The sequence below is a fragment of the Selaginella moellendorffii genome, unplaced genomic scaffold (genome assembly GCF_000143415.4).
Source record: "Selaginella moellendorffii unplaced genomic scaffold, v1.0 SELMOscaffold_14, whole genome shotgun sequence".
NCBI classification, from domain to species: Eukaryota; Viridiplantae; Streptophyta; class Lycopodiopsida; order Selaginellales; family Selaginellaceae; genus Selaginella; species Selaginella moellendorffii.
This window is the reverse complement of record NW_003314275.1, coordinates 1,600,682-1,622,698: the sequence shown is the minus strand read 5'-3', so window position 1 is coordinate 1,622,698 and position 22,017 is coordinate 1,600,682. Positions and strand designations below refer to the sequence as shown.

The 22,017-nt window shown below is 45.2% G+C and overlaps 9 protein-coding genes, 2 non-coding genes and 1 pseudogene across 12 annotated transcripts in view; 6 read left to right on the top strand and 6 right to left on the bottom strand.

The window, feature by feature from the left end:
* LOC9632447 (protein NRT1/ PTR FAMILY 4.5) overlaps nt 1-1,480 on the bottom strand; it is a 2,690-nt gene extending 1,210 nt beyond the window's left edge. The window contains exons 1-4 of the mRNA XM_024675080.1: nt 1,427-1,480; nt 851-931; nt 481-678; nt 24-399 (exon numbers count right to left, since the gene is read on the bottom strand). Coding sequence (XP_024530848.1) covers nt 24-399; nt 481-678; nt 851-931; nt 1,427-1,480 — 709 coding nt within the window. The remainder of the gene's footprint in view (nt 1-23; nt 400-480; nt 679-850; nt 932-1,426) is intronic.
* A 636-nt stretch (nt 1,481-2,116) lies between these two features.
* LOC112346340 (transmembrane protein 45B-like) lies at nt 2,117-2,533 on the top strand. Its single transcript, XM_024675079.1, has one exon. The coding sequence runs from the start codon at nt 2,117-2,119 to the stop codon at nt 2,531-2,533; it is 417 nt and encodes a 138-aa protein (XP_024530847.1).
* A 443-nt stretch (nt 2,534-2,976) lies between these two features.
* Nucleotides 2,977-3,048, bottom strand: TRNAC-GCA. Its single transcript has one exon. It is a non-coding gene; the product is annotated as a tRNA-Cys (tRNA).
* A 69-nt stretch (nt 3,049-3,117) lies between these two features.
* LOC9631751 lies at nt 3,118-5,397 on the top strand (annotated as a pseudogene).
* LOC9632446 (protein NRT1/ PTR FAMILY 4.4) lies at nt 5,385-7,587 on the bottom strand. Its single transcript, XM_002970265.2, has 4 exons — nt 7,459-7,587; nt 7,089-7,306; nt 6,443-6,993; nt 5,385-6,385 (listed from the first exon to the last, which is right to left on the bottom strand). The coding sequence occupies exons 1-4, from the start codon at nt 7,502-7,504 to the stop codon at nt 5,464-5,466; spliced, it is 1,737 nt and encodes a 578-aa protein (XP_002970311.1). The 5' UTR covers nt 7,505-7,587; the 3' UTR covers nt 5,385-5,463.
* Nucleotides 7,588-8,437: 850 nt separating this feature from the next.
* On the top strand, nt 8,438-9,435 carry LOC9631750 (transmembrane protein 45B). The gene has a single exon (XM_002970489.2). The coding sequence runs from the start codon at nt 8,441-8,443 to the stop codon at nt 9,350-9,352; it is 912 nt and encodes a 303-aa protein (XP_002970535.2). The 5' UTR covers nt 8,438-8,440; the 3' UTR covers nt 9,353-9,435.
* Nucleotides 9,436-9,540: 105 nt separating this feature from the next.
* TRNAC-GCA lies at nt 9,541-9,612 on the bottom strand. Its single transcript has one exon. It is a non-coding gene; the product is annotated as a tRNA-Cys (tRNA).
* Nucleotides 9,613-9,672: 60 nt separating this feature from the next.
* Nucleotides 9,673-12,435, bottom strand: LOC9631749 (glucose-6-phosphate isomerase 1, chloroplastic). 2 transcript variants are annotated; one of them, XM_002970264.2, is made up of 12 exons: nt 11,891-12,435; nt 11,681-11,803; nt 11,487-11,585; nt 11,189-11,416; nt 11,070-11,135; nt 10,830-11,006; nt 10,712-10,764; nt 10,521-10,659; nt 10,308-10,464; nt 10,183-10,261; nt 10,057-10,123; nt 9,673-10,003 (listed from the first exon to the last, which is right to left on the bottom strand). In XM_002970264.2, the coding sequence occupies exons 1-12, from the start codon at nt 12,398-12,400 to the stop codon at nt 9,869-9,871; spliced, it is 1,833 nt and encodes a 610-aa protein (XP_002970310.2). In that variant the 5' UTR covers nt 12,401-12,435; the 3' UTR covers nt 9,673-9,868. The 2 variants fall into 2 exon arrangements, with proteins under 2 accessions (XP_002970310.2, XP_024530829.1); XM_024675061.1 differs by having other exon boundaries at nt 11,896-12,026.
* A 1,058-nt stretch (nt 12,436-13,493) lies between these two features.
* LOC9632445 (expansin-B3) lies at nt 13,494-15,052 on the bottom strand. Its single transcript, XM_002970263.2, has 5 exons — nt 14,643-15,052; nt 14,382-14,491; nt 14,053-14,249; nt 13,865-13,994; nt 13,494-13,794 (listed from the first exon to the last, which is right to left on the bottom strand). The coding sequence occupies exons 1-5, from the start codon at nt 14,797-14,799 to the stop codon at nt 13,579-13,581; spliced, it is 810 nt and encodes a 269-aa protein (XP_002970309.2). The 5' UTR covers nt 14,800-15,052; the 3' UTR covers nt 13,494-13,578.
* A 921-nt stretch (nt 15,053-15,973) lies between these two features.
* Nucleotides 15,974-17,760, top strand: LOC9632444 (RNA polymerase sigma factor SigA2). Its single transcript, XM_002970488.2, has 5 exons — nt 15,974-16,580; nt 16,632-16,778; nt 16,837-17,073; nt 17,148-17,402; nt 17,464-17,760. The coding sequence occupies exons 1-5, from the start codon at nt 16,053-16,055 to the stop codon at nt 17,671-17,673; spliced, it is 1,377 nt and encodes a 458-aa protein (XP_002970534.1). The 5' UTR covers nt 15,974-16,052; the 3' UTR covers nt 17,674-17,760.
* LOC9632443 (transmembrane protein 18) lies at nt 17,731-18,479 on the top strand. Its single transcript, XM_002970487.2, has 4 exons — nt 17,731-17,853; nt 17,905-18,010; nt 18,079-18,227; nt 18,306-18,479. The coding sequence occupies exons 1-4, from the start codon at nt 17,743-17,745 to the stop codon at nt 18,402-18,404; spliced, it is 465 nt and encodes a 154-aa protein (XP_002970533.2). The 5' UTR covers nt 17,731-17,742; the 3' UTR covers nt 18,405-18,479.
* Nucleotides 18,480-18,687: 208 nt separating this feature from the next.
* Nucleotides 18,688-19,794, top strand: LOC9631748 (syntaxin-124). The gene has a single exon (XM_002970486.2). It carries the CDS (start codon nt 18,792-18,794, stop codon nt 19,686-19,688), a length of 897 nt encoding a protein of 298 aa, XP_002970532.1. The 5' UTR covers nt 18,688-18,791; the 3' UTR covers nt 19,689-19,794.
* Nucleotides 19,795-22,017: the final 2,223 nt, after the last annotated feature.

Genomic DNA, 22,017 nt, shown 5'->3' with positions numbered 1-22,017 from the left:
GTTGTGTCGATAGAGTGGATAGCCAGCGGCAGCGACGATCACGCCCAATACCATGCATCCAAGCGCGATGAGATAGCCAACTTCGAAGGAGACGTTTTCTTGCGTGTAGACGAGTGCCGTGATCGCAATGAGCGCTCCGACGCAGAAATGGATGAAGTAAGTGTTGAAGTACGTCCCCAGCTCTTTCTTCTCCACGGGCGAGTTCTCGTCGAAGTGGACAGCTCCCATGGTCGCGATGTTGGCTTTGACACCTCCGGCTCCAAGTGCTAGAAGGTAGAGTCCTCCAAAGAACACTGCCTTTTGGGAAGAGGTTGCGCTCTTGCAGGAAGCATCTAGAAGCTGGCACTCGGGTGGAGTGAGAGATTTTATAGATGCTGCGAGCGCCACGAGAAGAATCCCCTGCGCAGAAGATCATCAATATATTTTTGTTTTTGTTTTGGAAATCCGAGAAATGGAGATAAGAAAGAGAGAGATCTTTACCAGGATTTCCAGGACGCCAGAGACGACGATCGTCTTGAACCGACTCCACCAGAGATCTGCCACAAGCCCTCCAAGGAGCGTGAGGAGAAACATCGTTCCCATGAAGTTGGTCACAATGTTGGCAGCAGTGGCGAGGCTGAAATGCTCCGTGTTGAATGCAAACGTGAAGAGATTGATCCCAATTGAGAAAGAAGCTGCCTGTTCGAGCGTCACCACCGCTGCCAAAGAAGAAATCAAATCACAAATCAAGATGATGTATCCAAACCATGAGAAGAAGAATGTAACAATGATCAAGACCATGGAGAGTCAAAATTCAAGAGGCTAGAGAAAAGGAAAAGACCCAAAATCTATCCAAGCATCAATTTGGTACCAAAGATGAAGGGTGCCACTCTCCAAGCTCGAGAAGTGAACGCCATGGAGTTCGATCAATCGCTATCCCCGCGCTCGCTCGCTGAGGATTCACACGCGAACAGAGTAAAAATCTCCCCCAAAGCCACTTTGTTTGTTTCGCTTACTTAAAAGAGAGACGAGGCCATAAAAGACGACGTCATTTGATTTCTAGGGAGCTGACTCTGAGGGTTTTGTCACGTCCGAGAAGAGTATCGTGGGATTAAAGGTTCGCTTCTCGCTTTCAATAAAACTCGAGAGAAAAGTTTATGGAATCTCGGGTTTTGGTTTTCTCCTTGCTCCTTTGTTTGCTGTCTTTTATCTTGTATTCGAGCCAGAATTTTGACGGGTACGGTGGGGGTGGAAAGAATCCATCCAAATTTGTGTTCTTTCCCCAATCTTGGCTTGACTTTTATGCTTCCATCGAACACATGGCAAGAAGTCACATTGACTCCCGCGGCAGAATCAAAGTATATCTGCACATTTGAATATTAAGTGTCTCCTCTCAAGGCCCAATCAAGAGAATGATGGTGTAATTGTGTTCTTGCGGCCAGCTGGCCTGGCGTTGATCTTCCGCAAGATTGTGGAAGTCTCCTTGCGACTTATTCAGCATTTGGAGATTCATTTGCAGATGTCACTCTGGGATCACTCTGAAAGTTCAAGGCCATGGAGTAGTGTTTTAGGACAAATTCTCATGTATAGCATCATCCCATTGTGTGGGGTTGTCCAGAAGCAGATACTAAAACTTTTAAGTGAATAATCTGAACCTGTTATTTATGTAAAAGGGCCTGATAAACTTTATAAAAAAATAAAATAAATCTCTATAAGAAAACAAAAAGAAAGAACAGTGAGTGGAAAAAAAATCCATCAATTTTGGAAGAAAGGTCCCCACGCTCCAAGCCATGGATCAATCAATCGTTCTAGTGGATTGCTAGCACCCCTTTCCACTAGCACACACACAATTTGAAATTATGTTATATACCAAAGAAATTACATTTTTGATATGTGAATATGCTTAGATATTCTGAGATATTTTACCATTTAACGGTTAGATTAATTTGTATTTAAAATTTATAATAATCTTGCATTATAAATTATAAATATGTTTGTAATTATAAAGCTCCACTTGATCAATTAAGTTAATAAATAAAAATAATTACGTTACTACATAAATAAGTAATGCGCAACAGATTTGTATAAGTTTCAACAATAAAGGGTATATTATAACAAATAATATTAATATCGAGCTATGGGATGGGAGGGCATGGGTGCGAGGCGCTCTATGTTCCTCGTCTACTCCCTCGCCGCGATCCTCAAGGAGAAGACCAGGATTTTGCCGCTCCCAAAAGAGATTTTGCGGCTCCTCGCAGTGACGGCATTTGGATTGGAGTTCTTCCTCTTCTATCTCAAGGAAGACGATGGCAGCGGCGTCCAGGGGCAGTACCATCGGCTCCTCCTCGTCCCGATCGGCGTGTGTTTACTGTCGACGCTTCTCAGGATTTGCTACACCCGCAGTGAGCTGCTGCGTTTTATTCAGAGCTTGGGATTGATCCTCCAGGGAGCTTGGTTCTTCCAGATGGCCAGCTCGATCTTCTCGTCCAGGGGGATGTCTGCTGGCTGGATCGAAACGGCGAGGGCGACTACGCAGTTCACTGCAAAGGGATGATGGCATTGCACACAGGCAAGGCGATCATGACGCTCCAGTTTAACTTGCATCTGGCCATGATCCTCGCGGTGGTGCTGCCAACTTATGCGTTCTTCCACAAAGCTGGCGGCGGCGACTCTTCGCAAATCTCGAGGTACCAGCAGCTGGGAGGTAGCGATCAACCAGTTGCGGGATCGTTCCAGTTGAGTGAAACGGTTCCCGGCTCGCAAATCCGGACGCAATGGCCAACTTATGTGCTGGAAGAGGAAGACGAAGCATAGGATCACAGCAAAGGTGTTCAACCATTTACTTTTCTTGTGAAGAAGATCTATCTACATGGTCCTTGAAGGGTCTTTCTAGAGCATGAAACACAAATGGATTCAGAGCTGAGTTTCAAAAAATGATTTGTCAAATTGTAGCTAATACCACCAACCTCGCCAATCTTGGGAAGTTCAAACTGGAAGAGGAGGCAAGCAGGATCGAACTAGTGACCTATCGAACTGCAGCCGATTGCTCTACCGCTGAGCCATACCTCCATTTTCATTAGTAATGTTAAGAATGATATTCAGCGAGAAACTTGATTCTTTTTCTAAACAAGGCAAGCCATGGTTTCCGCCGTGGAACTGGCACAATCAAACAGACAACAGGTTGTAGAAACCGAGCATCTTCTAAAGGCTTTGCTGGAGCAAAAAAATGGTCTTGCACGGAGGAGGCCGGGATTGATAACTCAGCTCTTTTGCAAGCAACTGAGCGATACATCGAGCGCCAGCCTAAGGCGAAAAGTGTTTTTTTATATTCTTATTGTGCGCGTGTTCTTCTAGGTGACGGGAAACATATCTGGCGCTATGCTTGGCCAGAGCCTCGACAGTTTGCTCGATCGAGCCAAGGGTCACATGAAGGACTTTGGAGATAATTATACGTCAATCGAGCATTTAGTCCTTGCACTCGCAGAAGACATTCGTATCGGGAAGGAGTTGTTTGGGCAGTTCGATCTCAATGCCAAGGCTACTAAAGATGCGATCACTGCCATTCGAGGGACACAGAAGGTTACTGATCAAGGTTCGCTGTTTTGTTTGTCAAAATTCTAAACAGTCTCGTTGTTTGTTTTCTCGATCCAGCCCCTGAAAACAAGTATGAAGCACTCGAGAAATTTGGAGTGGATTTGACGGAGATGGCCCGCCAAGGAAAACTTGATCCGGTCATCGGTCATGATGACGAAATTCGACGGTGCATTCAAATCTTGTGTGCCGGCGAACCAAGAACAATCCTGTCGTGATTGGAGAGCCTGGTGTGGGCAAGACTGCTATAGCCGAAGGGTATGGAAATCACTGGCTTCTGCTGACTTGGGTATGTTTTACGCGAGTGCTATTGCAACACCTTACCATTAAAAATGCAGCTGATATCATTGGACTTGGGAGCCTTGATCGCAGGAGCGAAGTTTCAAGGAGAATTTGAAGATCGATTAAAAGCTGTTCTAAAAGAAGTAAAGGAGTCAGAGGGGTACATTGATGAAATCCACATGGTCGTCGGGCAGGTACTTTGTGTGTGGGATTTTGCATTTTCGACTGCAAGCACGGTACTTGTTTTTACAGGTGCCACGTCGGGAGCGATGGATGTTGGAAACTTGCTGAAGCCAATGCTTGGCCATGGTGAATTGAGGTGCATTGGTGCCACGACAATAAAGGAATATCGCAAGTACCTTGAGAAGGATGCAGCTCTGGAAAGTGCTAAGATAGTCAGCAAGTGGACAAAGATTCCCGTCTCAAGGCTGCTCCAGTCCGAGATGGAGAAGCTGCTCCACCTCGACGAACACTTACACAAGCGCTTGATCGGCCAAGACCCCGCAGTGCAAGCCGTGGCCGATGCTATACGCCGTTCCAGAGCTGGACTCGCGGATCCAAACCGTCCTATCGCCAGCTTCATGTTCATGGGGCCGACCGGAGTCGGGAAAACGGAGCTGGCCAAGGCTCTAGCCGAATACCTGTTCGACACGGACAAAGCGCTGCTGAGATTCGACATGAGCGAGTACATGGAGAAGCACGCCGTGTCCCGGCTCACTGGCGCTCCTCCAGGATACGTGGGATACGAAGAAGGCGGGCAGCTGACCGAGAGCGTCCGCCGGCGGCCTTACTCGGTGGTTCTCTTCGACGAGATAGAAAAGGCTCACACGGACGTCTTCAACATCTTCCTCCAGATACTCGACGATGGCCGCGTGACGGACTCGCAGGGCCGGACGGTGAACTTCACCAACACCGTGGTGATCATGACGTCCAACCTCGGCTCGCAGCACATCCTGGACGCTCTCAAATCATCGGGCGACAAGAATGCGTCATATCAGTCGATGAAGGAGACAGTGGCTCGCTCCACCCTCCGGCCAGAGTTCATGAACAGGGTGGACGAGTTCATCGTGTTCCAGCCCCTGAACGTGGATCAGATCCAAGAAATCGTCAAGCTCCAGGTAAGTTGTGTTTATACGATGAGGCAGTTTATGATCTTTGGCTTTTTTTCTCTAGCTGCAAAACGTGGAGAAGAGACTTCAACACCGCAAGATCTCTTTGAAGATCACAGGTGATGCGGTGCAGGTGTTTGCCAAGCTTGGATATGATCCTAACTATGGCGCCAGGCCAGTGAAGCGAGTGATCCAGCAGTACGTGACCAACGAGCTGGCTAAAGGGACTTTGAAGGGCGAGTTCAAGGAGGAGGACACGGTGCTTATCATGACAGAGGACGGGAAGCTGGCCATGAGAAAATGGTCCCCTTCTTTACATCAGCTGGTTCTCCTGTATTTTTCTTGTGGAGTTCTTGAGTTATACCTTTTACCTTTTACAAGTCAAAATAAATGTCTTGTAAATTGCGAAGAGTTATTAGCATACTTTGATTGGTGAATTTTATATAAGAATCTGTATGAACATTATGGACATTTCTTCAGTAGCTGGTACTTGAAATATTGTCTAGGCCATCAAGGGCCTCTTGCTCACAGTACCAATATCCGTAACTTTTGATGGTCCATCCTCTAACTTAACATCACGATCCAATGCCAAATCAGCATCACCGTGATTTCTATACCTGTACCACCTCGCACAGGCCACATACACCACGAAGTTGACGGCGCTGATGCTTGCAAGCAGCAGGTAGAAGTTGCTGATGTTACCCCTGTTGATGTTGCTTGGCAGCCACCCGAGCCCGCCACCTTTTGTAGTAACCCTCTTCACAATATCCACAATGGTGGAGCTCAAGAAGTAGCCCAGGGAGAGGGAGACAAAGGTCAGCGCCGTGGACATGCTGCGAACTCTCTCGGGGGCCTCGCGGTAGAAAAACTCCATGAGACCCACGAATGTGAACATGTCCGCCAGCCCAATGATGAAGTACTGGATCATGATCCAGTAGATCTTGAGCGGCACCCTCGCGGTGGGCGAATCGAGGAGCCCAAACTCCCGAGCGACGCGGATGCGCTTCTTCTCCACCAGCGCCGCCACCACCATACTCGCGATCGCCAGAAGCAAGCCCACGGAGATCCTTTGCAAGTACGTGATCCCGCTCTCGTGACCCGTGACTCGCCGCGCGACTGGCACGAAGATCCGGTCGTAGATTGGGAGAGCTATGATCATGAATACGACCGGGAGCGCTGCCACCGACGCCGGAGGTATCTCGAAGCTCTTGGTGATCCTTCGATCCATCGTCCGGCCTTGCTGGAGTGTTACTGTCTGGACTTGAGCGATGACGCAGTTCAAAACGATGGTGCTCGTGAAGATCGGGAGGATTCGCAGGATGAGCTTCACCTCCTCGACCTGTGTCACCGTGCACAGCTTCCAAGGGCTGGTTTGTGCGGTCGGGGGAGAGTTATAGTCCACGATGGCTGCTCGATCCAAGAAGCTGCCATGGTTACAAAGACGATTGATCACTATATCGAGGTGAATCTCAAAATCTTACGTGAACTGGTCCGTGTGCTCGATCCTGTAGCCAGTCTTTGAGTCATCGAGAGGACCCAGATGGAGAACTTCCGGGGACGAAACTGGAAGCTTGCGGTTCCTAAACGCGGCCACAACAACTTGGGCGAAGCTTGTGACTGGACTTTGGGGTGAGTTGTGTTGGTAGAGTGGATAGCCAGCGGCAGCGACGATCACGCCCAATACCATGCATCCAAGCGCGATGAGATAGCCAACTTCGAAGGAGACGTTTTCTTGCGTGTAGACGAGTGCCGTGATCGCGATGAGCGCTCCGATGCAGAAAAGGATGAAGTACGTGTTGAAGTACGTCCCCAGTTCTTTCTTCTCCACGGGCGAGTTCTCGTCGAAGTGGACAGCTCCCATGGTCGCGATGTTGGCTTTGACACCTCCGGCTCCAAGAGCTAGAAGGTAGAGTCCTCCGAAGAACACAGCCTTTTGGGAAGAGGTTGCGCTCTTGCAGGAAGCATCTAGAAGCTGGCATTCGGGTGGAGTGAGAGATTTTATAGATGCTGCGAGCGCCACGAGAAGAATCCCCTGCGCAGAAAATCGCATCGTCATCAAGTAGGTACTATGTATTTTTGTTTTTGTTTTGGAAATCCGAGAAATGGAGATAAGAGAGAGATCTTTACCAGGATTTCCAGGACGCCAGAGACGACGATCGTCTTGAACCGACTCCACCAGAGATCTGCGACAAGCCCTCCAAGGAGCGTGAGGAGAAACATCGTTCCCATGAAGTTGGTCACAATGTTGGCAGCAGTGGCGAGGCTGAAATGCTCAGTGTTGAATGCAAACGTGAAGAGATTGATCCCAATTGACAAAGAAGCTGCCTGTTCGAGCGTCACCACCGCTGCAAAAGAAGAAATCAAATCACAAATCAAGACGATGTATCAAAACCATGAGAAGAAGAATGTAACAATGATCAAGACCGTGGAGAGTCCACACTCAAGAGGCTAGAGGAAAGGAAAAGACCCAAAATCTATCCAAGCATCAATTTGGTACCAAAGATGAAGGGTGCCACTCTCCAAGCTCGAGCAGTGAACGCCATGGAGTGTGATCAATCGCTATCTTCGCGCTCGCTCGCTGAGGATTCACACGCGAACAGAGTAAAAATCTCCCCCATAGCCACTTTGTTTGTTTCGCTTACTTAAAAGAGAGACGAGGCCATGAAGATGACGTCATTTTGATTGCTAGGTCTGAACGTCCGAGAAGAGTATCGCGGGATTAAAGGTTCGCTTCTCTCTTTCAAAAAAACTCGAGAGAAAAGTTTATGGAATCTCGGGTTTTGGTTTTCACCTTGCTCCTTTGTTTGCTGTCTTTAATCTTGTGTTCGAGCCAGAGTTTTGACGGGCACGGTGGGGGTAGAAAGAATCCTCATTTTTTCCCTTGGCGTGACTTTTATGCTTCCATCACATGGCAAGAAGTGACTCTCGCGGCAGAATCAAAACATATCTGCACATTTGAATATTAACTGTCTCCTCTCAAGACCCAATTCAGAGAATGATGTTGTAGTTACATCCGCAGACATCTCCAGTCGCGAGGAGATATCTGCGATGACTTCCACAACCTTGCGGAAGATCAGCTGGCCCCAAGAACACTCTGGGGTCACTCTGAAAGTTTTAGTGTTTTAGGACAAATTCTCATGTATAGCTAAAGTGTTCTTTCTTTTTAGAGAATTCTATTTTTTGTTTTATAAAGTTTATCAGGCCTTTTTACATAAATAAGAGGCTTAATATTGAGATTATTAATGGAAAACCAGTGACTGGAAAAAAAAGGCCATCAAATTTGGAAAAAGGTCCCCACTCTCCAAGCCATGCATCAATCAATCGTTCTAGTGGATTGCTAGCGCCCCTTTCCACTAGCACACACAATTTGAAACTACCAAAGATACATTTTTCTTACTTTGTATAAGTTTTAACAATAAAGGGTGTATTATAGCAAATAAAAACAAACTGAAATTTATTTAGGTCAAACACTTCGAGCTATGGGATGGGAGGGCATGGCTGCGACGGGAGCGGGCTTCCTAGGGATCGGCCTATGGCGCCTGGTTGCCAATTCCACTCCAGTGGATCCCGGTAAGCAGCAGCACAGATCGATCCGGCATTGCGACCTCCAATCGGTCTTCGTCGCGTTCCTGGCCTCGTTCCACATTCTAGGGAGCTTTCTCGCGTCCCACCGGGACTGGCGGCGCGGCTACCCGGTGGCGTCGGCCATGGCGCTGGAATCCTCGGGCACGGCCTCTATGTTCCTCGTCTACTCCCTCGCCGCGATCCTCAAGGAGAAGACCAGGATTTTGCCGCTCCCAAAAGAGATTTTGCGGCTCCTCGCAGTGACGGCATTTGGATTGGAGTTCTTCCTCTTCTATCTCAAGGAAGACGATGGCAGCGGCGTCCAGGGGCAATACCATCGGCTCCTCCTCGTCCCGATCGGCGTGTGTTTGCTGTCGACGCTTCTCAGGATTTGCTACCCCCGCAGCGAGCTGCTGCGTTTCATACAGAGCTTGGGATTGATCCTCCAGGGGACTTGGTTCTTCCAGATGGCCAGCTCAATCTTCTCGTCCAGGGGGATGTCTCAGGGGTGCTGGCTGGATCAAAACGGCGAGGGCGACTACGCAGTTCACTGCAAAGGGACGATGGCATTGCACAGAGGCAAGGCGATCGCGACGCTCCAGTTTAACTTGCATCTGGCCATGATCCTCGCGGTGGTGCTGCCAACTTATGCGTTCTTTCACAAAGCTGGCGGCGGCAGCGACTCTTCGCAAATCTCGAGGTACCAGCAGCTGGGAAGTAGCGATCAACCGGTTGCGGGATCGTTCCAGTTGAGTGAGACGGTTCCCGGCTCGCAAATCCGGACCCAATCGCCAACTTATGTGCTGGAAGAGGAAGACGAAGCATAGGATCACAGCAAAGGTGTTCAACCATTTATTTTTCTTGTGAAGAAGATCTATCTACATGGTCCTTGAAGGGCCTTTCTAAAGCATGAACCACAGAGCTGAGTTTCAAAAAATGATCGGTCAAATTGTAGCTAATACCACCAACCGAGAAGTTATATATCTCTAAGTTTTGTTGAATTTCAAACTGGAAGAGGAGGCAACCAGGATCGAACTGGTGACCTATCGGACTGCAGCCGATTGCTCTACCGCTGAGCCATACCTCCATTTTCATTATGGTAATGTCCAGCGAAAAACTTGATTCTTTTTCTCGTTTGTTTTCGAGAGAAGCTTGAAATCAGTGTCAAAGTATTTATTTACATGGTATCTTCGACCTTTTGTTTGAATGGTCGAGATCGCTGTTTTAGAGTGTTGTTCTGTGTCGATACGAAAAAATATGTAGTCTACGTAGCTCGTAGAGCTTATTCTCCCTGTCGCGAGTATCTTATTTCAGTGTTCTCCGTTTCTTCCCTTTCTAATCTTCTAGTCGTATAGCTCCTCCACATTGCACTCTCCAGTGTAGACTTTCAAGCTCCGGGGCGAGCCGCGGCTGCCCTCGGCAAACAAGGCTCTATCGTTCGCAGCCATATGCAACACAATCTTGTAAATCATTTCAACCTGTGGGAGTACCTTGTTTGCCTATGCAAGAGGAAAAAAATGAGATTTTTTACCTGGTTTGGAGCTTGGCATAACTGTGCAATAGTTTCTACTGCAAGTGGCTCGGCTGGTTCCTTGCAGCTGCAAGCAAGAAAGCATTTACAAAGTCTGCCAAACAGAAGATTTCCTTCATTGCAAACCTGGCCTCGTTTAAAACCGCAAGAACTCTCTTTTGCAAGGCCAATACGTCTGCCGCTGCTTTCTTTCCTGCCTCGACGCCTGCGGCACACACTGATTTGATCAATTCGCCCAGAAGAAAGCTTACCTGGTTGATGATACGCGTTAATGTTTACCAAGCTCGCATAGAGGCCGACTGCTCGCTCATACAGCGCTATCAGCGCACCGATAGTCCGAGCATTGACTTCTTGCACAGTCACTGTGATGGATTCCCTCTTGTTTGCATAAAGAGCGGATCTGGTCCCCTGAAAATGCTCCAAAGATATCAGCTTAGAAGATTTTCATGAGGAAATACTCTTACCTGAAGCATACCAAACAGGTAGTCACCACAAGTTACGCCAGGCTCAAGCTCCCAGTCATGGCCCGGAGGTCTGTCCCGAAGAACCTCTATAAAAGTTGCAAAAAAATTTGAAACACCCTCTCTAAGCTGTTGAATGTATCTGAGAGAGATCAAGCGTCAACTCCCTTTTAAGAAAAAAAGACAAAACTTACGCGTGTTGATCTGTGCTGCCTTTGTTCCCGTACACACTTAATCCTTGATTTACCTTCACAGGAGACACTTGTCACAACTAGAAAGAAGGAAGAAAAAAAGGAGAGTTTTTATAGGTACCAAATTCCCGTCTAAGTCGAGTTCTTTGCCAAGAGACTCCATCACCAACTGCTGTAAGTAGCGACTAAACAAGAGCAAGCTGTCTTTGTAGGGAAGAACAACCATGTCTTTGGATCCAATACCATTCGAGGCCCAATACCAGCAAAGTGCTAGCAAAGCAGCGGGGTTCTCTTTAATCTAAAAACACAGCAAAACAGAAACAAAATAAGTTTGCATGGAGAAAATACTAAAAGAGCTCACCGATTGCTTTCTCGTGGCCTTGTCCATCAATGCCGCACCATAAAGCATATCGTCCACGTTGATGCCCTGAAAAGAAACGACCACGCTAGCACGCTATCAAGTTAAACTTCAACACGCACCTGAAGCGCAGCTGGAAGAAGTCCCACGGCTGATAATTCAGAAGTTCTCCCCCCAACCCAGTCGAACATTGGAAACCTTGCAAGCCAGCCCTCACTGCGAGCGGTGGTGTCAAGCAAGGATTTTTCTTGAGTGATCGCCACAGCCTGCTTTGGAAAGTCAAGTCCCTTCTCCCGGAAAGCCTTCTGGACTTCCAACAAGCCATTGCGTGTCTCTGGAGTACCACCACTCTGTATGCAAGAAGAATACATGCAATAAAGTAAAAAGGAAACTTCTAAACTGGAAAAACATCTAGTATACCTTCGAGATAACAATCACTAAAGTAGACGATAACTTGGCACCGAGCTGAGAAATTTGGTGATCGATACCAGCGGGATCGGTATTATCAATGAACCTGATCTGTGCAGCGAAACAAAGTCAAGCACTAGCAAAAAAAATAAAGAAATAAAAAGAAATAAAATAAAAATAAAAACCGAGCTTTACAAATTAATCACCTCAAGAGGAGGATTATCAGGTGCCAAGGCTTCGGCCACAAACTGAGGTCCTAACGCGGAGCCTCCAATTCCAATCGACAAAACATGCGTGAATTTTCCCGCTGGGCATGGTGGTGGCTTGATCTGCTCGCAAAGTAAAGATCACAGTATGAGAACTAGAAGAACGTGTACGAAAGAACTCGATCGATGGATCGATCAAAGAAGCTTTACCTTACCGCTGATAACATCTCCAGCGAAAGCCTTCACTCCCTCGAGCGTCTCATCGATTTGCTTCTTCAGATAGTAGCTTGGAGCAAGCTCGGAGTTTCTCAGCCAGTAGTGGCCAACCATTCTTTTCTCGTCCGGATTGGAGATACCACCGCCTTCGAGCTTCTCCATGTCCTTGAAAGCCTTTGCAAACCTCTCCTCCATCGCTATGACAAAGCCATCGCTAAATCCCATCCGGCTCACATCCACGTACAAGCCGAGCTCCTTGTGCTGGTAGAGCCACTCCACATACCTCTCCCACAGCGCGCTAGCCTCCATCTCGAGCGCCGGCTTCTCCCTAAGGGCAGCGGAAGCGCCACCGGTGCCGCTGCTGGCGATCGCTCCACAGATCCGCCCCCTGGTTCTTGCGATCCTGCTTGGATTAGCTCCAGGGATGCTAGAAAGGGCGCCGATTCGCTCGATCCTGGATCTACAATCGAGACGAGACGCGCATTGGTGTGCCAAGCTCGCCATGGCGAGACAAAAAGCCGCCCTGTGGTGTTTCCTGTGCTAGGGCTCACTCACATTTTTAAAAACAAGGTCAACCTTCTGACGTGGCGTTCAAGGTCTTTATTACACGTGGCACAGTTACAAAATGCCACCTGGCAGCTGCCATAAAGTCCCTCGTTTTTCTTTTATAATCCAACATTGGCAACAGACTTTCTCGGCAGAATGGAAGACATTAAGAAAGAGAGAGGTATAGAAAATGGCTCTCTTCTTGTACAAGTCTAGGATCAAAAGACAATGAGAACCACTGCTACTGTTGTTGCTCTAGCTAATCTTCACCAGATGTGTTTCACTGGCTATTCCGAAAAAATCCATAAGGCATTGTGAAAATCATCAAGAACATCTCCAGGTTCCAGATGTATTCGGTTGGGCTAACATTCGCAGATAGCATGGAAGTCGAAGGCCGCAAGGTCTCCATAACCCTCATTGTCTCCGAAACGTCGATGAGTCCTTTCGGGGAGTTTCTCTTGGGTACATTTTTTCCATCGCTGGGGCTTGTCCAGAGGCTTGGCACAAGGCTGATGATGGGCTTTTTAATGTTCTTGCAACCACCCCATCGCAATTCTAAACTACGGTACTAACGGGATCTTGATCAGGCACACTGTGTATGAGGAAGCATCATATTCAAAATCTGTTGCGAGATCACTACAAGCCTTGATAATCCACAAGCTCAGAGTGTTATGGAGCTTAAAGATTATCCTGGTGATGAACATATACCTGATTGTTGGTTTATAAGTCTTGCTTGCGAAGTGCGGGTGATGATGCAGATATCTCACGTATTGACGCTGATGGTTATCTTGAACCTCCAGATGGATCTTACTTTCTCCAGATGCAAACCGATTGTAACTTTGTACTTTATCTTGGGGATTGGTAAAAAGATGTTACTTAAGGTTACAATTAGACTGCAACCTTGTAGTTTATGATGAAAATCGAAAAGCTATCTGGACCAACAACTAAAATTTTGGACAGTGTGGACTTCTGTATGTTTTGTGCATTGAACCATCTAAGACTGGGCAAATTGTCATAGGGCATGAAACATGCATCTGGAGAAACGAGTGACACTTCTTTTCAAACTTTTATTTAAATTTTCATTGGCCCGAGTGTGGCATTTTTTCACACACTACAGAAGCCCCTGAGTACTCTCGTCAATAATTGCGCGTGTCAAAGTTGACACCAGTGGAATAGCTGTGTTGGGGTGCCCAATTCGCAGGAATGACATTGTGGGCGATAATCTTCTCTCCGGTTTGAAGTGCCGTGAGCCGAATCGAAAATGGAGCTCTCAAAGGCGTGCCGCCACCTGCGTTCAGGCACCAGTTTGCCCCCCAAACTTGGCTCATCGGCTGCCAAGCAGAAGACCCAAACTACAAAAGTTCCATTAGTTCTCAATCTCTTTGCCAAAAACTTTGGAATTTCTTTGCAAAAGGTGATTACCTGTTGGAGCTCGACTGTCGCGAGATCTCCCGGACCATCCAGATATCTGATAACTGTCTCAAACCAAAAGGGTGTGGAGCCATCGGCGACCTGGAACACGACGCCCTGGCTCTTGTAGATGCATGGAGCACTGAAATTGGGAAGAGATTCCTCAAATATTCCAGGAATAATCTCAGAGTCAGGCTTACCGTCTGTAGAGAACATTGAGAACTCCCGCGGCGAGGAGGTGCTGGATGTTTGCGCTGCCGCTGGCCATCTTTCCAAAGGCAGTGCCACTGAGATCAAAGTGTGTTCTTCCTCCCGAGCAGTAGCCTCCGGGACACTCGTCAGTGATGACCACGTTGACGGGCTGAGGCGAGCAGAGCTGCCCGTCGACGCACTTCACCTACATGGATTTGGATAGCCACATTGTCATGAGAATGATCGATTGATTTGATGCATTCAATAGATTGATACTACAGGGAAACTTGAAAAAACAGAGAAAGAAAGAAGAGCGAAGAAACTCATGATAGATTACCTCAAAACAAGTTCCACAGCCAATTCCATTCATGAAAAGAATTGGGCTCCCAGCACCTACATCTGAGCCATAGGGTGTGTTGGGCAGGCTTCCATATCCACAAGCTCCACCTTCAAAAAAAGAAAAGAAAGAAAGCATTGAGAAAAATCACGAGTTATAACATTCTAACTCGACACACTCTTCTAGTTCTTTCTTAGAAATCATTTCCTGATGATTGTACAATTCTCAATAAATTTGTTATTGGGTGTGATTGCATTGTACCATCAGTTCCAGCTCCATTGGGACTTCCATACCATGTTGCAGTGGCTGGTTCCCATTTGATCATTTCATCCTTCTTCACTGGAGTGGCTTGAGCCAAATCGAAAGTGCAGCCACTCAAGGCAGCAAGCAGCAGCAAAGCAGCAGACATAGTAGCCATCTCACAAACAAAAACTATCAGAAATTCAAAGTTCTCTCAAAGTTTTTTCTTGGTAATGACCAACTGACTAACAAGAAGAAAAAAGAGGCTCTTTCCCCCTGATCAGAGAAAAGAGATGAGGAACAATTGGTTCCTCCACAGCAGGAACACGAAAAACTTCGTTTTGATGCTGCTGCCTGCTTGCTCCACCTCCAAGGCAAGGACTCGAATTTATAATGCCTGTAAATTTCAAGTGCAAGTGCAAGTGCACTTATAGCAACAATGTGCACTGCTCTGCTTCACTGCTGCTTTTTTTCAAGAGATGTAAATAATAAAGCTGCCTTGCAGCTCGCTTTCTCCTTTTTTATTTTGTTCCTTTTTATTAAATTTTGGTAGGATAAATCAACTGCCGAGAAGTGGGAGGAGTAAGATCAAATCAAACCGTCGCAGCTATCTACAGTTTTTTTTTTTTTTCCAACCGATTTCATGAAGGGCACACTAAAAGCATGACACACAAACCAACACATGCTTCCGTTGAAAAAAACGACCCGCTCTCGGGCCAAGTTATTACAAATTACAAACAACCAATGCAAAACCCTCGCATAGCTTTTGTTGCCGTTGAATCTGTTGCACGATTGCCAGAAATCGCGATGGCCACAACCTCCACAGCTCGAGATTCTAAAAAAAAAAGCTGGTTTTGGTGTCTTTTCTTGCTTTAGTTTGGTGCCTGTTTGGCGGTGGATTCCGGAAGAGACCTCTTTGGTGTTTGTTTGTTGTTTTGTATGAATTTCGGGAACTTCTTCTGGAGGATCACATGGCGTTTTTATGATTTATTGAACATTAAACTTTACGAAAACATTAGCTTATCACAAAGTTGGCTTTTCATCTTCCACAACAGTAGTCTCACAAGCCCTGTCTGCACGAATGTGGACAATGAAATCCAAAACGTGTAACCACTACCTTCCTTTGAACATTTTTTTTCTTCAACTATTTTATGGGGTTGGTAGTTGGTCCGTCACCTTTTTCTAGGCTTCCTTTCACGTCCAATCGTGCATGGCTATGGATAACTTGTCTGGATTGTCATGCGCTTTCTAGAACGTCAAAGAAAACACACTGCCAAATCGCAGCCATAGGGAAGTTTAAAGGTAACGAAGAGCCCTAAATTTCCCCGCTAAAATTGAGGTTTGGAGTTTGCCACGTGGCTATTGAGGAGAGAATATACCGGGAATAGTTCTGCTCTTGTGGTTTCGAGAGAAAAGAGGGAAGTGTGAGCAATGGAGAGAATGGGGCTATGGCTACACCCTTCTCCTTCCAGCTTTCTGGAATCGCGGTCCAAGCTCCTCGCGCCAGGTAGATTTCTGGAGGTATCTAACGATCTAGAGCTTAATCAGAGCAAGCAGCGTCGGCGGCGGCGGCGGGTCTCCAAGATTGGTGCTGCTGGATTGACGCGCTCCTCGCAATCGATCGAGGCCGCGGATTATCAGGCCGGGCCGGCGCGGCAGATCAAGAATGCGGTGGCTGCGCTGGAGGACGCTTTCAATCAGGTCAGTACCAGTGGTCCCGATGGCAGCGAGGAGGGATTTGCGAAGAGGGGAGATAGGGTTTCAAGGAAGAGGACCGATCGAGCTACTGGAGGATCATCGAGCACACCGTCAAATGGAGGGGATCTTTGGTCGGATGAATCCGAGGAGCTCATACGATCGTCGTTTGGTGTCAAGCCAGTGGATTGGCGAAATCTCCATCACCGCTACTTGACATCGCAAGAAGAAATCGAGCTAGTGGAGCTCCTGACTCCAGTGAAGGTATTCTCTCTCTTTCGGTTCTTCGCAGCTTATATTTGTTCTTCTTCACAGCACTTACACCAAGTAAGAAGTGAGCTACGACGAGTTCTACGTAGAGAGCCCAGCGACGACGAGTGGGCTACGACAGCAAATACGGACTTTAGAACCTTGCGACGCCGGCTCCAACTCGGCGAAGCCGCGCAAAACAAGTTGATCGAGGCAAGTTCTTCTCGATCGATCATCTTAACTCTTTCTTATTTCTTTCTTCTTTCTCCAGCACAACTGCCGGCTGGTGCTGTTCTTGGCTAGAAGATACGAGCGTGACGCGGGGAGTTTCTCTCTGGAAGATTTGTGTCAAGAAGGTGTCAAAGGTCTGATTGATGCTATGGATCACTTCAATCCCGGCAAAGGTACTCGCTTCTCCACGTACGCTATCTTTTGGATACGAACCGCGATAGTGAGAGCCATCACGAGAACTGGTCAAGTGATTCGCCTGCCTTTCAGCTTCGCAGCGGTAACAACAGATACATCTCTTTTTTTCTCTGTTTTCTCTTGCTTGCGAGACTGAATCGTGGTTTGCTTCTCCAGAAAAAGGTGGAGATCCGAAAGGCGAGACGAGAGCTCCGGGTGGAGCTGGGGAGAAATCCCAGCGACGAGGAAGTGATGGAGAGGACTGGATTGGATCCAGTCCAGTTCTGGAACATATACTACTACAGCAACTTTCGAGTTCGCTCGCTCAACGAGACTGTGCGAGGCACCGACGAGGAGTTTCTCGAGTACTTGCCAGAGACCGGCGACATTGTCTCGGAGAGCTCGGAGGTCCGAGAAGAAATCGTCACAGCGGTAAGCAAGCAAGCAGCAAGAATCTCCTCTCAAGTATCTAACTCGATTGGAAAACTTGCAGCTCCAGCGATTGAAAGACAAGGAGAGGATGGTGTTGCAGCACCGATACGGGCTGGAAGATGGAGCTCTTGCGGTGAAATCGCTGCGAGAGGTGGGAAGAAGGCTAAACATGTCGCAGGAGATGGTGAGGAGGTACGAGGCGAGCGCCTTGGAACGTCTCCGGCACCAGGAGGAAGCCAAATCCCTTCGCTCGTGCCTCGCTTCCATGTAAACTGTGTAATTCTCCTCAAGAACCCCCAAGAACCCTAAAAATGTGTCTAGAATTTAGGGCTTAACGGCAATGGAGGTTTTAGTGGAAGCGCTCGAGGAGATCTTGGGGAAGTTTCGCTCGTCTTCTCCGCGGGGATTCGTCGAGCCGGTGCTCGCCTTCGTTCACGCCGTGGATTGGACTGTAAGAGAGATTCTAGTCTTTGATTTTTCTCTCTAGACTTTGGGCTTACAGGAGCCTTGGATTGGTGCGCTAGTGGCCTTTCATTTGTTTCTTCTCGTGTTTATTCTATGGACAAGGAGAAACACCGATTTGCAAATGGCCATCTTCTTCCTCTCGAGTGAGAAAAAAACCTTTTCTTTCGATCTCGCATTGTTTCGTTTGATCCATTTTCGCAACTTCTCCCAGTGTTTGGAATCTACCTTGCGCAAACGATCAATTCTTTCCTGGCTCGCCACTGGCAGAAGTTTTCTCGGCAGCCTTACTTTGACAAGCGCGGCGTGTTCATCTCCACTCTGTGGTCCGGCCCGCTGCTTGTGACATCAATGGTGATTCTGGTGAGAGCCTCTTCCAAATCCAAATCTCTTTCTTTCTTTCATCTCTGATCGTTTCTTTTTTTTTTTTTTTGCTTGCAGGTGAATAGTCTCTTGCAGATGGTAAGGCTGATGGTGAAGTGGAAACGAGCGGAGCTTAAGCACAAAGCTCGACTAGCTCAACAACACAAGACTGACTAGCAAAGCATTGTCGAAAACAGAAATTGTTAACCACGAGGTTTGTAATTGAGAGATTTTTCGATGTTTTCGCTCTTATATCGTTTGCGGAGTAATTCTTGTGTTTATTCCCCTGTTCCAAAGGTTATGTCGGTTTTAGCTGTTTCTTACGAAATCTTCTGGAAGTACCTTGGCAAGATCAGAAAATAAAAGTCTTGCAAGACGACTTCCGGAAAAAACAAATAGTAACGAGGAATAGTAAATGATGCGAATATTCTAAAGGGTTCTTCGTCTCTATCTGGAAAAGTTCTTCGTGGGGAGGAGAAAGGAAGGGCGCTGATACAGGTAGAGAGGAAAAGTCTCAAAAGATTATCGATCAATCGATCAATGCGGCGATTGGAAACGTAAGGGATGAATAATTTGCTATCGAGTTCCTTCCCTCGGGGATCCGACATGGAGGCCAACCCCTTGGACGTGGAGATGGCGGTCCACAACTCGGAGAAGAGCCTGGTGGGCTTTTTCGAGGAGGTGAGCAAGATCAAGGACGCCATGGACGCGATCCAGGAGCTCCTCCTCAAGCTCAACGAGGACAATGAGTCGAGCAAGAGCGTCCACAAGCCGGGAGCCATGAGAGAGCTCCGGTCGCGCATGGACGAGCACGTCTCCCTGGTGCTCAAGAACGGGCGCGGCATCAAATCCAAGCTCGAGGCGCTGGACGCGAGCAATCTGGCCAACAGGAAGGTGAAGGGCTGCGAGGAGGGGTCGTCCACCGATCGAACCAGGATGTCCATCACCAACAGCCTCCGGATCAAGCTCCGCGACCTCATGGCCGATTTAGCGAACTTGCGGGAGAGGATGAGCAGCGAGTACCGCGGGACGATCGAGCGCCGCTACTTTACCGTGACGGGCGAGCAGGCGAGCCAGGAAGTGATCGAGCGGATGATCCAGACTGGGGAGAGCGAGAATTTCTTGCGGAAGGCTATCCAGGAGCAGGGGAGGGGGCAGATTCTGGACACGATCCAGGAGATTCAGGAGCGGCACGATGCCGTGGTGGAAGTGGAGAGGAATTTGAGAGAGCTACAGCAGATCTTCCAGGATCTGGCGACGCTAGTGGACGCACAAGGCGCGCAGCTCAATACAATCGAGGAGCACGTCAACAAGGCAGCGTCTTTTGTGGATCGAGGAACACAGCAGCTGGTCAAGGCCAAGAGATCGCAGAGGAGAAGCCGCAAGTGGACGTGCATTGGGATAATCCTTCTCATTATCATCCTCCTCGTCATTCTTCTTCCTATTCTTACCAGAAAATGATCTAAGACTGAGATCCAATTGGGACAAGATTTTCTACCTTTGAATTCTTCTGCCATAAAAATATATTAGCATGTTAATTTTAATTTTTTACCACCAATGAAGTAAGATCGTGGTTGAATATATTATTGTGATATATATACAAGTGTATAACATGGTAAAAAATGGTAAGAAAACCAAAATTAACATGCTGATATATTTTTATGGCAGAAGAATTCAAATGAAGAAAGATCTTAGAAATATATATATATATTTCATCCAATCACATTAATGTAGATAAAGGTAATTATTTTTGAGGACTGCTTAAATTTGTAATTTTAGTTTAAATGTAATTTTTCATATTATTTAGATTTTTTTTATTTTTATAATTTTTCCATTTCTTTTTTTTTGACATTTTTCTTCTAGAGTAGCATACTACCTTTGTAGTAGCTTGTTTTGATTGTGGAGCAACAATTACTATAATTCCTCAATTGTATATAGTTATAATTAAATAATTAGACTTAATTATGGTAGCATTTATAACATGTGGTATAGCCCTTTCAACTTTTATTATAAATCTTTGCATTAGAAAAATATTGGAATATTATTCGATTTAAGAAGAAATACCATTATACTACTATAATATTATCCCATTAAATATGTGGGAAACTTATGTAAACCCCAGGTATTATCTAAGAATGGTAAGTAGTAGTTTTATAAAGTGATTAAACCAATAATACACATAATCTTCAAAATTCCCATAAAAGAAATTTAACTATACATTCTAGGGTTCTTTCGGACAATTTTTCTGTATTTATAATTAATACATTTCACATATTAACACTTTGGTTGGGGATATATTATATTTTTGCAAGTGTTTACCATTCAAAGATAAATGATTTGATAGGATAAATTGTTTAAACTTTCAAAGGGATGATTGCATTTAACTTTTATTAAAAAAAGTGTAAACTTGTAAGGAGGTGTAATGGATTGTAAGTAATTAAAAAGAATGATTTAAATCATGATTTATAAAAGTTTAAATATAAAGGAAAAAAGTCTATGAACAAAAATGCACTCCTTTTTATAATCATTCATGATACTTTTATAGATATAATACATTAATAAAAAAAATTATAAATACTTTTCATCTTTTTGAGAGGATGGGATGATATAAAATTTAGATGTATAAATATAAAGATATATGTTATTATTAGTGTAGTGGGATTTTGATAATTATGAAATATTTTATATACTCACAATATAAAACTTTCTTTTTCAAAATCATTAAATAATGATAATTATTTTGAAATTTATGTTAAATTAATTTTATGATTATCCACATACATGAAGAAACCCGACACAAGGTATTATAAAATATTTTAAACTTTTAATGTTAAATTATTGTGCAGAAAATCCTTCTGGAGGAGATCCTAGCCCAAATGCAAAGGCAACTAAAAAACTTAAAGGCGTCAAAACTGCAAATCCTACCTTTATAAAATTAAATAATGTTATTTTAGGGCTAAATGTTTATGGGATGAATTGTTTAAACTTTCGAAAGGATGATTGCATTTAACTTCTATTCACAAAAACGTAAACTTATAAGGCAGTGTAATGGATTGTAAGTAATTAAAAAGAATAATTTAAATCATGATTCATAAAAGTTTAAATATATAAAAAAAAAGATTGAAGATTTTAGAACTTTATTATTCTTTCTTTTATATTTTTTCTTTCTTATTGTTTTCTCTTCCTTCTCTATCTTTTTTGTTTTTAAATTTTTTAAATTTTTCCTTTTTTATCACTTCAAATGTTTTAGCTATTATTATTTTCCCTCTTATTTTTCTTGATAGCTATTATTTATTTCTTTTTTATTGTTGCTTCTTTTTTTCCTTATAGCCTTTTTTATTACTTCTTTTTGTTTTCTTATGTGCTTATTTTGTTGTAGCAATTTAGTTAATAATTTTGAAATTGTTAAAATAGTTTTAGCATTAGCTTACACCATAGGTCCAAACATGATAAATTGTGTGCAATTAAAAAGAACAATTTAAAAAATAATTCATTAATATTTTTTTAATTAGCTAAAGGATTTGGGATACATGAAATTAAACATCTTTATAGAGAAAATGCTTATAAATAAAAATGCACTTCATTTCCAATTGGTTAAAGATCTTGGGATATATAAAGTTAAAAATCCTTATCCTTAAATATCCAAGTTTAAGAGTTTACTTTTTTCATTTTTTTGCTTAAACCTTAGTATAAGGATTATTTTTTCTAGCAGCCTTAAAATTGATATATTATAAGCTTTATGTATATTTTTTCTATTACTAGTGTGGAGGTAATTTTGTTACTATTAGTG

Coding starts and splice junctions, on each gene's coding strand:
- LOC112346340 (XM_024675079.1), top strand. CDS start 2,117: ATGGGATGGGAGGGCATGGGTGCGAGGCGCTCTATGTTCCTCGTCTAC.
- LOC9632446 (XM_002970265.2), bottom strand. CDS start 7,504: ATGGCGTTCACTGCTCGAGCTTGGAGAGTGGCACCCTTCATCTTTG. Junction 7,307..7,458: donor AGTGGCACCCTTCATCTTTG/GTACCAAATTGA, acceptor CTTCTTTTGCAG/CGGTGGTGACGCTCGAACAG. Junction 6,386..6,442: donor GAGCACACGGACCAGTTCAC/GTAAGATTTTGA, acceptor TAACCATGGCAG/CTTCTTGGATCGAGCAGCCA.
- LOC9631750 (XM_002970489.2), top strand. CDS start 8,441: ATGGGATGGGAGGGCATGGCTGCGACGGGAGCGGGCTTCCTAGGGATC.
- LOC9631749 (XM_002970264.2), bottom strand. CDS start 12,400: ATGGCGAGCTTGGCACACCAATGCGCGTCTCGTCTCGATTGTAGATCC. Junction 11,586..11,680: donor CTGATAATCCTCCTCTTGAG/GTGATTAATTTG, acceptor TTCGCTGCACAG/ATCAGGTTCATTGATAATAC. Junction 10,124..10,182: donor GCGGTTTTAAACGAGGCCAG/GTTTGCAATGAA, acceptor TCTTGCTTGCAG/CTGCAAGGAACCAGCCGAGC.
- LOC9632445 (XM_002970263.2), bottom strand. CDS start 14,799: ATGGCTACTATGTCTGCTGCTTTGCTGCTGCTTGCTGCCTTGAGTGGC. Junction 14,250..14,381: donor GCTGTGGAACTTGTTTTGAG/GTAATCTATCAT, acceptor AAATCCATGTAG/GTGAAGTGCGTCGACGGGCA. Junction 13,795..13,864: donor CGACAGTCGAGCTCCAACAG/GTAATCACCTTT, acceptor GAACTTTTGTAG/TTTGGGTCTTCTGCTTGGCA.
- LOC9632444 (XM_002970488.2), top strand. CDS start 16,053: ATGGAGAGAATGGGGCTATGGCTACACCCTTCTCCTTCCAGCTTTCTG. Junction 16,581..16,631: donor AGCTCCTGACTCCAGTGAAG/GTATTCTCTCTC, acceptor TCTTCTTCACAG/CACTTACACCAAGTAAGAAG. Junction 17,074..17,147: donor TGCCTTTCAGCTTCGCAGCG/GTAACAACAGAT, acceptor TTGCTTCTCCAG/AAAAAGGTGGAGATCCGAAA.
- LOC9632443 (XM_002970487.2), top strand. CDS start 17,743: ATGGAGGTTTTAGTGGAAGCGCTCGAGGAGATCTTGGGGAAGTTTCGC. Junction 17,854..17,904: donor TTCACGCCGTGGATTGGACT/GTAAGAGAGATT, acceptor TTGGGCTTACAG/GAGCCTTGGATTGGTGCGCT. Junction 18,011..18,078: donor GGCCATCTTCTTCCTCTCGA/GTGAGAAAAAAA, acceptor AACTTCTCCCAG/TGTTTGGAATCTACCTTGCG.
- LOC9631748 (XM_002970486.2), top strand. CDS start 18,792: ATGAATAATTTGCTATCGAGTTCCTTCCCTCGGGGATCCGACATGGAG.